The sequence below is a fragment of the Grammomys surdaster genome, unplaced genomic scaffold (genome assembly GCF_004785775.1).
Source record: "Grammomys surdaster isolate TR1022 unplaced genomic scaffold, NIH_TR_1.0 212, whole genome shotgun sequence".
Lineage (NCBI taxonomy): Eukaryota > Metazoa > Chordata > Mammalia > Rodentia > Muridae > Grammomys > Grammomys surdaster.
Genome location: NW_021604657.1, coordinates 6,274,599 through 6,288,539, shown reverse-complemented (window position 1 = coordinate 6,288,539; position 13,941 = coordinate 6,274,599). Strand labels below are relative to the sequence as shown.

Below are 13,941 nucleotides of genomic sequence, written 5' to 3'. Positions count from 1 at the left end.
AGAGAGAGAGAGAGAGAGAGAGAGAGAGAGAGAGAGAGAGACGCTACTGCTGTGATCTCTTAGACCTTGCGTTTCCTTTGTAGCTTGGGGACTGTCCAGAGATTTCTTTTCATGGAGAATCTTAGGGCTTCTGTGTTCAGGTCTCTGTCAGAGAGCCTGTGCATTGATAGCAAGAAAAAGTAAGGGTCCAATTAAAACATTCATAGAGAACTCAACAACAACGGAACAGGAAATGCAAATAGAAGACAGTAAAGCACAAGTAGCCTGTGCATTGATAACAAGAAAAAGTAAGGGTCCAATTAAAACATTCATAGAGAACTCAACAACAACGGAACAGGAAATGCAAATAGAAGACAGTAAAGCACAAGTAGCCTCAAGAATTTAGGGGGAAATGGTTCACAGAAGCAGATTCTCTTTCAATTCCTATGCTTCTTCAGAGAGTCTGAAACAGATCTGTGAGGATAATGTGCTCCAGTGAGTACTGAGCCCTGATGAGAGAGTAAGGGAGCGGCAACCTCACCTCAGGATGCCTGGGCAGGAGGCACAACACCCAGTCCAGCTCCGAGAACCACAAACCTTCCCCAGATCTTTATTCATAGTGATTCCCAAGATGAGAACGCTCTGGAGGCAGAAAAATGCTAAAGACTTCAGACTATTTTTTTTTTAAATTAAAAATCAGAAATGTCTGATTTGATGCAAGAAAACACAAACCTTCAAAGGGGTTGGGGAAGAATTCTCCCTTCTTCTAAACGAGTAAGAGTGCACGTAATTTTAAAGCACCAATGGGAAATTTCGTATGCTAGTTAAGTAAAAAGAAAACATTTGAAAACCACTTGGGTAAAATAAAAAAGGGATAGTTGGGTTCCTGGCTCTTCTAGGAAAGGGCACTGGAGAGATGTCGCTTCCTCGCCAGCAGGGGGCGCGTTTTCTTCATGATTGCGTCGTAGAACTTGGTTAAAAAACTTCGCAGCCAGCCGTGTTCAGAGCCCCCCAGCCGGAAATCGCTGTGCAGGTAACAGCCCTCCAGTGTCTGGAAATGTTTAATTACCTGGAGTGCTCCTTCCTTCGATGCCCTGTACAGGTCCAGCACGCAGCGCTGCGGGTATGGTAGGTGATTCTAATCCAGGGTTCCACCCCAATTGCACACAACTCCACCGAAACAACTTTTCTCCATTTTATCTTGCTTTATTAGACATTTTTTTCTGATGTGCTCACTTCCAACCTTGGAGGAAAGAACAATTCAGTTCCACAAGAGCACAGGTGGTTGTGTGTCGAAAATAATTCTAACCACTCATTTTTAAACCTCTACCGTGCCCTTCGCCCATATTTTGTACAAGTCAGTATCTTTCTATTTTACCGAAGAGTATTGTAAACAGAGTTCGTGCAATTCCGTGTGTATATTTGTGTTTCCTTCGAACAGAAACAAAGACAAAGGTATTTACCCACGTAGATGTCTTGTGGTTTCCTTTAATAATTAGAAGATGCTTAGATGTTCACAAGGAACTTAGGATGCGGGAAACATCTGGGAAAATGGTGTTCACTTTCCCTTTCAGTTTGGGTATGTAACTTGTCTCTGTCTCTGTCACAACAACAAACATCTGCGGTAGCATGATCCACAGGCTTCTATTCTCAGAACCCTGGCTAGCTTGTAGATTCTCAGAGCCATTAAGGTCCCAACCGCGTACATAAGCTGTGTTGCCTACCTCCAAAATTTAACCCCTCCTCCTCCGAGCTAGATTTTTACCTGACTGACTATAATGGTTCCAAAGGAACTATTGAGCCGTTACAATTCATCATCTCAATGAATACACGGGGAAAGCTAAATCCCCTCACTATTTGAAGGTTCCAATCTTGCATATGGGGGGGGAGAGTTAATGAGAAGGCTCCCCCCAAGACGTCCGCAAACTAGTTGCAGGAAAGTTTGCTGTGGAAACAACACTTCGTAAATTCCATTTATCAAGATGAGATCACGTTTGTGTATCTGTGGAGAGGTACCGGTTCAAGATTTTAAAAAACAAGCGGAGACCACCCAAATCATTTTTAACTTCAAGACAGGCTGCACCCTTTTCTTTCCCGATGGGCAAAGGGGACTGGGGTTAGAACAAGAGGACAAGCGGAGGTCAAAATCACCAGGCTAAGCCTGAGGGGAAAGGCAGCCAGGACTCAGCCGCAGTGACTGCACTCCCTGTGGTCAAAGTTCTAGAGAAGGCTGGGGATCGCGCTTTGCCTGCACTCTACCAGGACCTGGAAGAGCGCTACGGCCGGCCCAGGGCTAGAACACTTCTCTTTGGAGTGGGTACCCTTTCTCCAGGTGATCAACTCCCACAGAATCTGGAACATCTTGGGCGTTCATCCTGGATCCAAGGAACAGGCAAGCAGTGGCCAAGGGAGAGTCAGAGAGGAGTGGTAGCTGCTGAATCTGGTTACCCGCTGCAGGCTCTATGCGAGCCTAAGCTATAGTCTCAGTCAGGGGAAGTTCTGAGAGGCAGGGTTTGTGGACCCCAGGAATGAGGCGTGGGTGCGATAGGAGTTTCCTCATCTTCAGTGGGCTCTTGGGCTGATGTGACCAACAGCACCTCTGGGTACAGACCATCTATGGCATGAAATAGGTTGGAAACGTAACATCCTGGAGGCTTTTAAACGAATGTAACTTCTTTAAAAATACCCATGTCCTCCCAGGTAGTCTGAGCCCTGCCCTCCACCCACTAGTTCCTGTCCTGCTTAGTCTGGCCAATTTCTCTTAAACAGATGGGAGAAATATCCTAGCAAGTTGATCTTCTTAGAACAGAGCACGGAATGGTCGGTGGCTTCTGGGGCTTCTGGGACTTCTTCCTCCAAGTCACACTCAGAAGAAAACAGGACCCTGGATGGCCTCCAGTACATCTGGGATCCATGCTTTGGGGTTGGGGGGGTCGCTCACCAAGGGACTCACAGTGGGGGCAAGCACTTCTCCACTTCTAGGTTGTCTTGAATTTTGTTTCATAGTGCTCTGATGGTGTGGCTGACCTGGGATGCAGTCCCTTAGATGTCAGGGATCTAAGCCCATTGAGGTGACCTCAGTCTCCGGGTACATAGTCTTGCACAGTCCTGTCCTGCTTTGTTAACCAACTCCCTGAAAATGTCTGAGAGCCAAAGGCCAGGGTCCCAACCTTGTTTCCTATGCCTTCTGAGTCCTCTCAGTCCCAGTCTGGAGGCCAGGTCAGTTTTTCCAGGTAAAAGTAGAATTAAAAAAAAAAAAATCTGCTTGCATGTTCTTTGCCTAGAATCAGAGCACTGCTTTGCCAATGTAGGTAACCTATTCTCTCTCTCTCTCTGTCTCTCTTTGTCTCTCTCTGTTTCTGTCTCTCTCTAATGCACATGCTCGCACGCGGGTGGTTTTCTGACTTCCTGACTTTGCTCCAGAGTTACTAATGAAGAGTGGTGCTGGGGGGGGGGGCGTACACACACACACACACACACACACACGAACCTGGTGGAGGAGATTGGAGATGATAAAGCTCTTTTTTTTGGAGAAAGAAAAAAAGAATGATGAAATAGAGAACTGAGTTGTAAAGACTCCTCAGAAGGAGAGGGGATAGTGTGTACGTGTCTCAGGAGGGTCTTTACTTTTGCTGTATACTAGCCAATAGCCAGAGGTTTTATTTTGTTTAACACTTTTGGGAAACTTTGGCCCTTAGTATGGAAATTCTCCAAGCTTTGCCTACTATGGGAACCTGAGACTGGCACCTACAAACCCCTTTAGCCTAAGTGGAAGGAAGTCTGTGAAGTCCTGGAATGCTTGACTGGATTTTGTTTCTATGTTGTACCCAGCTCTTGGAAGAGGGTGATCTCAGCATTCTCTGCTTCCAGGGGCAGCCTTTGGTCAGGATCTTGCTAGTATGGACAGCTGTAAGACTCCAGGCACATCATAGGCACACTTATTGGGTCTCTTGCTTGGACAGTAACCAGTGGGAAGCTGCAAGTGGGGCTCTTGTGGGAAGTGTCGCCGGTCTTTCTCTCCTTTCCTGGTCTAGCCTAAGTTAGCCAGAGTCTAGAAGCTATGTTCTGTTCTAAAGGCTTGTAGAGACCAAGTCTGTTTCAATTATGGAGGTGGGAGGAGGGATGTGGTTTAACCTCCATGATCACGCCCTGTGATAGGAATCAAACTCCTGCTACCTCAAGAAATCACATCGAATCAGCCTTGCACAGTAAGGCTGCAGAGTGGGCGACTCTTTTAAAAGAACTATTCCAGTGTGTTAAAGTGGTACCTGCTCCTCAGTAAGCCGGATATGTGCATGTGCGAGTTTGCAAATGTCTCTCTCTCTCTCTCTCTCTCTCTCTCTCTCTCTCTGTGTGTGTGTGTGTGTGTGTGCGCGCGCGTGCGCGCGCTCCCGCGCCACTCTGCATTAGTAACTCTGGGGCAAAGTCAGGAAATCAGAAAACCTCACCATGAAAACTTCTTCCATGAAGAAGCCAGGTCAGGCATTCCAGAAAGGTGGTAGGGAGAGATGACAGCTGACTGGGGTCAGCAGTAGGTCAGTGCTAGGGATCAATAATAAAGAGATAGTTGGGGGTGGGTGGGGACAGTGAGGAAAATGTAGTTGTTCTAGGCCAGAGCCCTGACACCCTCTCCAAACTCCACCTAAACCAGCTCCCCAGACCCGGTGGTCCCAGTGCCTCTAGCTGCTCTTTAAACTCAGATCCACTGGTCTGTAGCTTTAGAATGGAATCTCAGGGAGGTCTGAGTTTCAGGAAACTAGCTCTTCTTTGCCCCATAAGCTCTGCCACGGACGTTTCTGTGGAACTCCACATCCCAGGGTCTGTGGTCAGCCATAGGCACTCGGATGTTATGGCTCTCTGCAGTCAGTAATCTGTCCTTCCGCACCAGGAATGAGCCAGCTCTGCTAGAATCGCTGCCCCGTCCCAAGCACTATTTGGTTTCAGAGCGCTGCTCCACACCACGGGGCTGTCACTTCTAGGAGGAGATTCTAAGAAGAGCAGCGACTTTGTCAGATTACAAACTGCACGTATGGCTAAGGTGCTGGTGTAGCAACACCCCGGGCTCCTCTCCGCTTTCATAGGCACCAGCATAGGTCCCAGAGCGCAGCAACGGAACTCTGAAATGCTCGGTTCTAGCCCTCTGTTGTCCGCTAGGATGTTTCTTCTAATGCTTGCCCTTATGTGTCTCAAAAAAAAAAAAAATACAGAAAGTGTCGAGTGAGACTGTCGGGAGGGACACCGGTCAAGAAGCAGAGGGCAGGCTAGTACAGCTGCCAAAGTCGGCTGCCCGGGTCAGCAAAACTTTGTTTCCCAATGCGCAGGCGCAGGCAGAGTTGGGGGGCAGGGGAGGGAGGGGAGGAATCGCGAGGCAAGGGGAGGGGGTTAGGGGGAGGTGGATTAAAATAAGTAGGCGGCTCGGTGCTAAGGGATGAGTGAGACGTAGCTCGGCCTCTCCCCAGCAAGTTCTCACCGGCTCGGGTTCAGATTCAGAAAGGGAGCCAGGAGCGAAGCTCACCAGATCCCCCCGCGGGCAGTACTCCGGGGCTGCGGAGCGCTCCCGCGTGTCCGGCTCTTGGAGTCACCGCAGCTGGAGAAGCGTCAGGACTCTAGTTCTTCAGGGGTGCCAGTGGGCTCTAGGGTCTCTGGTCACTCAAGTCCAGCACACGACCCTCACAGACGCGCTCTGCCCGGGAACCGCGGCGGAACAAGGTAACTGCAGCCCTCGGGCCCCTGGGCTCAGCGAGGCGAATGCCGGCAAGACTGACTCCAGGTTCCTTGTTGTAGCTGATGCCTCCTCTTTTCAGTGTCCTCGATGGCAGTTCTTGTGGCCAAACGAAGGCTGCAAGATCTTTGTGAAAGTGAGAGCAGTTGCAACATAGGGTTGATGGGGATGCTGGTTGAAGGATTTCTAACTCTGGGTCCTTATTGGCCTCTGACCTCGGGAGGACAGAAGGGACAGAAGGGCCTGGGCCATTGAATACAGCCGTGCTTGGCTAGCTAGAATTCCAATATTCCAGTAAGGTGTCCACAGATTTCATAAGGCACTCTGCAGGCTTCCTTTAAGAAACTAGAGCAACTTCAGAGAACACAAACTTTGTTGCAGGGTGCCCTGTTAATCCAGACTGATCCCTCCTTAGCTGAGAAAGAGGGGAGAGTGTGTGGATGGTCATAACTTAAGCTCACAGCATCCGGGACAGGTGCATTGCCCCAACTCTGTGGCGCTTTAATGCGAACACTTCTTTTGTGGAGTTGTACTTTAGAATGGAAGCCTTCAGACCCCATGACCACAGGGCTGCTGCGAGTCTGACATCCGCCTCACAGACTCTCTGTTTAAGATGATCTCTAGTGGAGGGTTTCAATGTGTCCTCAGGCCTGCAAATCATAACCTTTGATTGTTTCTAGTATAGGGAGAGCTATGCTGGGGGGGGGGAGCGGCACAAACGGACATTGTTTTCTAAGTCGAGGACCGGACGCCCCAGAAGCAGAACAATCATGAGGCTGCAGATACCTCTAGCTTGGGGATTCATTTTTACTCCTTTGGTAGTCGCCTAACTTAAGTTTAAGGGGAAAAGATGGGAAGTCAAAATGAGAGACAAGGTGAGGGCGGCTGCTTGCTGAAGGAGCCTTACCTTCCCAGCAATATCCTTGAGAAGAATAAAGATTCTCCCGCGCAGCCCTCTCTTAGCAGAGTCCTGCACAAGCCGGGTGGGCTCCGGAGCAGTTTAGCGGCAAAGGTTTCTTTGTCGCAATAATTCGATGAATTTCATCTGGGATGGGACTTGCAAGTTGGCTCTTTGAAAGAGAGCCACGTGCAAAGCTTTCCTCCTGGTTTCACAGCCTCCCAGGGAAGGAGTGGGCTGGCTGGCAGGGAAGGGGAACCAAGAAGAACTGGTGGGTAGATGGTCTATCACAGGCTCTCTCGAAAGTAATTGCGGGTTTCATTAAGACTGGGAAGCCGACTCCTGGGGACACAGCGGGCATCCCAGTATAGCAGAATGGCGAACGAAAGTGGGTTCCTTAGATCTCGTTTGTTGGAAAAAAATGCAGCTAAAGTATCCGGTGTTGGTCAGTCCTCTGGACCTGAATTCGGAAGTCTGTCACCATCCAGATGGAGATTCGATGTCAAGGATGATATTGGGGTGGGGTGGGATGCTGCTGGGTTCCTTCAGGCACAAACTCGTGGGGTTCGCTCTGTCCTCATTAATGAAAGCAGTTAACTAACTCACGCTCAATTAGCCCCGAATAAACCACTTTAATAGGCTGCACACTTCATTAATGCCCTCCATAGGGATGGTGGCAGACGCGGGATTGGCATTCTGCTTCAAGAGGGACACGAATGACTGTGCCCCGCATGGACCCCTGCTCTGAGGCACGAATTGAGTTCAGTGCAGCGAGTCAGGACATTTACTAGAGCTTACTAAGTCTCCAGTCCTGAGCTCCACGTGGAGTAGGTACTGGGCCTTAGAAGAGGTAGACTCTGCCCGAGTAAAGGATGAAAAGCTCAAGACAGAGTGAGGGTGGGGGCACTGGAGCTGGAGAGGCCCGGTGTTCCACTCATCTTTTCAGACCGCAGTGGCATATCTGCAATTGTATTTTCCTCTTAGCTGGTCGCTTGAAACCAGATTTTGCATAAGATCCATTTTTAGTACTGATGTAAAGATTCACGTTTCTAACGAAATTCGTCCATGGGGAAGATCGTTGGCATGACCCTTGGGATCCCACGCCTAAGGAAGCTACAGAAAATAAACTGCTTGGTCCATGGAGAAAAAGAAATGGCATGTTGGAGGGAATAAGATCAGGCAAAGAGGTTGCAAGAACCTCCCCTCCAGGGTCCCAAGGCCTCGCCGGACTTTTTGGCTTCTGTGGTGGGAGGCAAGGGAGAATCAGGAGAAGTCTATGAGTTATGCCAAGCCTAGTAGTTCAAGCCAGAGTCCTGATGCCACCATCCCAAAGGCCTAGTAGGAGAGGGGCTAGTGTGGCCTCCTCATTGCCCAGGCTGGCTCCAATAGAGCCTATGATAAGGATCTAATTTCCAGTGCCTGGAAGAAAGAGAAACAGGGTTGGCAAATCAAAGAGCATTCAACTAGCCTATGTCCTGCAGAGCTTAGAAGTTGGAGGTCTTCTCCCCTACTCCAGAGGGGTTCCCTGTTTCCTCTTCAGCCCAAGGCCAACTGTACTTTGCTTTTTCCTTGTCCCAGAAATCTGAGATGACCCTAGTTTGTCTGGTCCAGGTTTTGTGAATTGAGTAATAGAGAAGGCTGGTGCATGATTGCCATCCTGCTAGCTAGTTAGATTGGACCTCAGCAGAATTTTGTGCTCCTTACATTGGGGGGTGGGGGGCAAATTAATTGCAGGCACATTTCAGCCAACCTGCTCTTGACTTTGTGCTACTAGTCACTGTCCTCCTTTGTATCTAGCTGTATCATCAGCTACCTTCCTACTAGCTGCTAGAGAGGTTTTCTCAGTAGTGTCCTTGGTTTCTCCCCTCCTCACATACTCTGTGCATCTCTGGGCTAGCCAGACATTTTAGAGCCTCAGGCAGAGAAAAGAAATTGACTCCACTCCCTCTGTCTTGCCTTTAGTGATGAAGGTGTTTAGATATCTAGGGGCTGAGCTGTGAAGACAGTCAGGAAAGAAGCTTGTATCAGGGAAAGAGAACACTTCAGACAGAGGACAGATGTGAGGAAGAGAGGCACTGGCTCAAAGGAAAAGAAATCAGAAGCCAGATGCTGCCAACTGGGAAAGGGGAAGGACCCTGCTCTGACAATGACCCCAGCATTGCCAGTGAGCCCCAAGCTTAGAGGCTTTCCAAGGGTCCCTTGTGGTGTTTGTTTGTTTTTGCTTTCCTACATTTTTCTCTCTTCCACCATATAGATCCAAATTAGAAATCTCTAGAGGGACAGAGGATGCCCCCTACTTTCCCATGCATCCTGAGTAACTTGAGCAAAGTAGCCTGAAGATGCCAGCTTTGGTGGCCCTGGTCATTTTGGCATGGCACCCCTTAGATTTTATTCAAGAACCCTGATCTTCCAGTCAGAGAGTAAACTGCAGTAATGAAGGCCTGGCACTAGTACTACACACTGACCTTGTCCAGAGTTCTCATCCTACATAACAAGATTGAACATCCTGCTCCTTTTTTCTATGAGCACATGACTTCTCTCATATGAAGTCAACATAGATGTTAGTACCTTTCTTGAAATGAGGGTGACTGAACCATCAAAGGTTAGAGAGTTAGTTAGCAAGCAGCTACCAGGAGTATAAATTCCACAGGATTCCCCAATCAGTCTTAAGGTACATTGCAAACTTAGGACCGAGTGAGAGTTTTAAAGATGATGACCTGATTCTTTTGGCTTCTGGAAACCAAACCAGTTACCCGATGAAGTAGGAATTTCTGGTTTCATTGGCTTAACATGCAGGATCTGGGCGGTATACATATTTGAAGCCTCCTGTATTTTGTACAGGGTTGTCCCATAAAAACACTGGCTGTTCTTTGTCTCTGGATCTTCTTGTTGATTCTGGTTCAGAACAAGATAATCTGAATGTGTAAGTGTGCCTCCTCAGGTTCTGTTACTGTTGCAGCACAGCAGAATTCTGTGTGGCTTCAGGTTTGCCTGAATGTGGCTATCTGGTGTCTGCGTGCCTCTTTGCATCTTTCACAGCTGACAGCAGGCTTTTGTTTTAAGTTGGTTGTATCTGTCTTTAAGGACTTAGTTTCCCACTGATTGCTCTGTCAACATGTATGTCTCTGCCAGACACCATTTGGAGGGAGTCTGACCATCATAGAAAATTCTGGTCAGACAGCTCTCCTGCATCTTGTATCCTCATCTATTTTGAGAGGGCGGTGGATTCATGGGTGGGGTCTTTGTGTCTTACCTCCTGCCTGCCCTAAGAGAGGGAGAGAGTATAACTGGACTGGAATTCTGGAGGAAGATAACCTACACTGAACATCTCTTTGGCTCTCTCCCCACCCTCTTCCTGTCTTTGCAGATAATTGAAATCATTGTGGTTACCAGTGACAGAAATGGGCAGCAAAACCTTGCCAGCACCGGTGCCCATCCACCCGTCCCTGCAGCTTACCAATTACTCTTTCCTTCAGGCAGTGAATGGCCTGCCTACAGTGCCCTCGGACCACCTGCCCAATCTGTATGGTTTCAGTGCTCTTCATGCGGTGCATCTGCACCAATGGACGCTGGGCTACCCAGCCATGCACTTGCCTCGTTCCTCTTTTTCTAAAGTGCCAGGTGCAGTGTCCAGCCTGGTGGACGCTCGCTTCCAGCTGCCAGCCTTTCCCTGGTTTCCACACGTCATTCACCCTAAGCCAGAGATCACCGCGGGAGGCAGCGGCGCAGCGCTAAAGAGCAAGCCGCGCTTTGATTTTGCTAACCTGGCCTTGGCTGCCACACAAGAGGATCCCACCAAGCTGGGCCGAGGGGAGGGCCCTGGCTCTCCTGCTGGTGGGCTGGGCGCCCTCCTGGACGTGACCAAGCTATCCCCAGAAAAGAAGCCAACAAGAGGACGCCTGCCTTCCAAGACCAAGAAGGAATTCGTCTGCAAATTCTGTGGCCGCCACTTCACTAAGTCCTATAACCTTCTTATCCACGAGCGAACGCACACCGATGAGCGGCCTTACACCTGTGACATCTGCCACAAAGCTTTCCGGAGGCAAGACCACCTACGGGACCACAGGTGCGACACTGCAGCACCGCGGGTGGCCCCAGAGGGATCTGTTTCGGCTACTCTGGCTTCATGCTTCCCCCTCCCCTTTAAGGTTCCCAAGAGTCTCTAGTGACTGTAAGCATTCCCATAACTCTGGGGATTCTTTAAAACTATAAACGAACTCCCTTCCCGGGTCTCCTCCTCTAGAAAAGGTTTTAAAACGCGGGTGAGAGAAACACTGTAATGAGTAAAATCTAAGATCGGGCTTCCACAAGTTCGGGTCTCCTTGTTCTGTTATCAGTCTCCCGAAACTGTCCAATAGGAGTTCTGCAAAGGCGGAGAGATTTGGGAACTTGAAATAGGAACTCAGAAACGTTTCGTTTTAGTTAATTTCATGCAGTTATAGTTTTTAAGAATCTCTTGGGCAGTGCAGATCTAGAAATTGTCTGACGCCTGGTCTGTTGATTGACCTCCAGTGTTGACTCACTCTTTAGGAGGAGGTGCTTACTACTTATCCCCAGGAAGGCTGGTGGTCTGTTTGCTCCCTCCCTCCCTCTTCTCCCCACTCCCACCCACAGCCTCTGCATATTGCTTGATCTTACTTTGCCTGTACCCACAAACACCTTAACAGCAGGGGGAGGGGATCTCGGACAGCCATTCATAAACAACATTGCATTATGTCGTCTGTCTCTACCCTTAGATATATTCATTCCAAAGAGAAGCCTTTCAAGTGTCAAGAGTGTGGAAAAGGATTCTGCCAGTCTCGGACTCTCGCTGTCCACAAGACGCTACACTCACAAGTGAAGGAGCTCAAAACTTCCAAGATCAAATGCTAAATAAACAGAGCCTGCGGGGCACCAGGAACCTGGGGCGCCTTCTCTACCAGAGGGACCCACGCTGAAGGCAACTCTGCGGGCAGCGGGAGGGGCTTTCGGGATCTTCCTTCCACAGCAACAAAGTCCCCTGGGTCCCTAGCGCTTGCGGCGCTCCTGAGCCTTGGCCCAGGCCGTGACTCCTCCGGCCTGGGCGGCTCCCCTAGGACGCGGCTAAAACTCTTGGCCAAAAGGGTGTACTCAACTCACATGGCGGAAGGAAAACTGCATTAAAAAAAAGAAAACCAACACACACACACACACACACACACACACACACACACACACACACAAACGAAAACTCCACTGAGCCGCAGCGGCGCCTCTCACAGAAGTATTACTTTTTCTGTTGTTATTTTATACGTTTTCTTTATCCTCCCTCCCTCCCCCGACTATATATGCTTGTAAAGTCTTGACTGCGGAGAGGGGGAAAGAACAGATCTGTGCACCCTGGCAATTCCCAGTTCCCCTTCCTTTCCCTATCCCCACACCGGGGAGCCTGCGAAATGTAATCCTTGTATCTGCTTCTGCCATCCGGCCCCAGGGGCCGCTGGCTCCGCGCGACTCCCGGGCGCTCCGGCTGACCCTCAGCTCCGGGCGCGGAAACCGGGCTGAGAACCAGGCGCCTGGGGCTAGGGGGCCCGGGCCTCCGCTCCCCTGTTCCAACGCTGCGCGCGCGAGCGAGCAGCCGGCCAGGAGCCGGGCGTTGTATCGCGACTGGCACTTTATGCTGACCATCGGACATTTATCACTGGAGTTTTTTTTTTAACTATTAAATAAACGGTTATTTTACAGGCACGTCAGAATGGACATACCCTCTAGGGTCGCGAGGGAAAAGCTCTTCTATTGAGAGAGGAACAGATTTCTCTGTTCAGGTTTTCACCTGTCAGCTTCTCTCACCTGGTCCTGTTAGGGTGACAGGGATGATAGGGCAGAGGAAGCTCTGTCCCTGGTGTTGGTCGATCTCTGTACTTAATTCCTTACTTTTCAGTGTCAGAACTCCAAATCTGAAAAGCTGTGAGTTGCAAAGGACAGAGTCTGCTGCTATTACACTAAGCTGTGGGAGATCCCAGCCTCTCCAGGTGCACAGGTCCTGTAGGGGCCACTAGGGAACAGAGTACCCCTCCCAGGCTGCACCCACACCCTATCCCCACACTAACCGCTTTCCAAGACCAGCCTGCTCGCTCGCTCTCTCTCTCTCTCTCTCTCTCTCTCTCTCTCTCTCTCTGTCGGTTTGTTTATTTGTTTGCTTGCTTGCTTTTGCTTTGGAGTGCGATCTTCCTTCACAGGGCCTCTAAGCCATGCATGCTGTCCTCTGTCCCAGCCCCTCAGCAGGCATTCACAGTATGCAATCACCACTCTTTCCAAAGTTCCCCAGTAGTCATCCTTCTGATTGCTTTGAGAACCCCTTACCCCTAATTCTTCTCTCGGAGCTTGTTCCCCACCCGGATCGCAACTCCAAACCCACGAAGATTCTTCACAATTTAAAAACTTTGTGAAGGATGGAAGTGGATGCCCTGGGATCCACCCCCTCCCCCCCCCCCCCCCACACACGCTTAGAAAGAGAAATGAGTTCACCTCTGGCAAACTGAATCTGCCCTTGGGCGTATAGTTTTCCCACAATTAAAGATCTGGCTGTCCTGGCTCTCTGTTCGGGGGCGGGGCCGGGCTCCCCCAGCTCCAGCGCCCAGACTGCAGGACCGCGCAGATGGTGGCGCCCTTGGCCTTTTCCAAACTAAGTGTAGCTCCCCGGGTTCAGCTCATGACACACTACGTAGAGGTGGGGACCACTGAGTTGTGCTTTCCTGCATCAGTGACCCAAAATCCAGCTTCCAGCAGTGTCCTGAGGATTGAGAAACCCAAGTTCAGATCGCAGTAGTTAAAGCTCTCCTCTTTCATGGTCTGTCTTGCCCCAACCTCTTCCGGGGAGTGATACCAAGCCCGGTGAAGACCAGACCTTTGAGTCCTAGGAACCCATTTTAAAGGGGACTTAGGTCTGGCCCTATCTAGGCTCCATTTACAACGTTAGAGGTCGTGTTGCCCCCTGCTGGATAGATCTGTATGGGCGGCTCAGGACTGAAGAACTTGTAAGGTGTGTTTCCACAACCATAAGAAACTTTGCCACAGCTCCTGTCCATTATTCATCAGCTTATAAGGTGTCTGCCCCTCAAAAACTTCTTGACTGATCTCAGGACCCATATGCTAATGAACAGTGTGCCAGGTCAAGGGTGCTGGTCTGCGGGATCTCCCCTTGACTGGCAAGTACCCAATGCCTTCCACCAAGGTCCAAAAGAACAAGGTCCCAAAGGGAATGAAACCCTTCTCTGAGAGTCTCGGAGCCTCTGAGTTCCTGGAAGGGCCTTTGAATTAAGTTTTGGAACCCAGAGTCCACCAGGTTGCAGTGGCAGGGGGTTCCTTTTATGTGGTCAAGTTA

General features: G+C 49.8%; 1 protein-coding gene and 1 long non-coding RNA gene across 2 annotated transcripts in view; one reads left to right on the top strand and one right to left on the bottom strand.

Moving 5' to 3' along the window:
• The window catches only part of LOC114624996, a 6,609-nt gene extending 5,185 nt beyond the window's left edge, over positions 1-1,424 (bottom strand). Inside the window, exons 1-2 of the long non-coding RNA XR_003711993.1 lie at positions 1,358-1,424; positions 1,049-1,222 (exon numbers count right to left, since the gene is read on the bottom strand). This is a non-coding gene — a long non-coding RNA (uncharacterized LOC114624996). The remainder of the gene's footprint in view (positions 1-1,048; positions 1,223-1,357) is intronic.
• A 3,962-nt stretch (positions 1,425-5,386) lies between these two features.
• On the top strand, positions 5,387-12,305 carry Osr1 (odd-skipped related transcription factor 1). Its single transcript, XM_028772235.1, has 3 exons — positions 5,387-5,688; positions 9,967-10,665; positions 11,336-12,305. The coding sequence occupies exons 2-3, from the start codon at positions 10,001-10,003 to the stop codon at positions 11,469-11,471; spliced, it is 801 nt and encodes a 266-aa protein (XP_028628068.1). The 5' UTR covers positions 5,387-5,688; positions 9,967-10,000; the 3' UTR covers positions 11,472-12,305.
• Positions 12,306-13,941: the final 1,636 nt, after the last annotated feature.

Bases quoted from the DNA above. Each gene is read 5' to 3' on its own strand.
- Osr1 (XM_028772235.1), top strand. From the start codon at position 10,001: ATGGGCAGCAAAACCTTGCCAGCACCGGTGCCCATCCACCCGTCCCTG. The intron at 10,666-11,335 runs GTGCGACACTGC...CTCTACCCTTAG, and splicing joins GACCACCTACGGGACCACAG to ATATATTCATTCCAAAGAGA.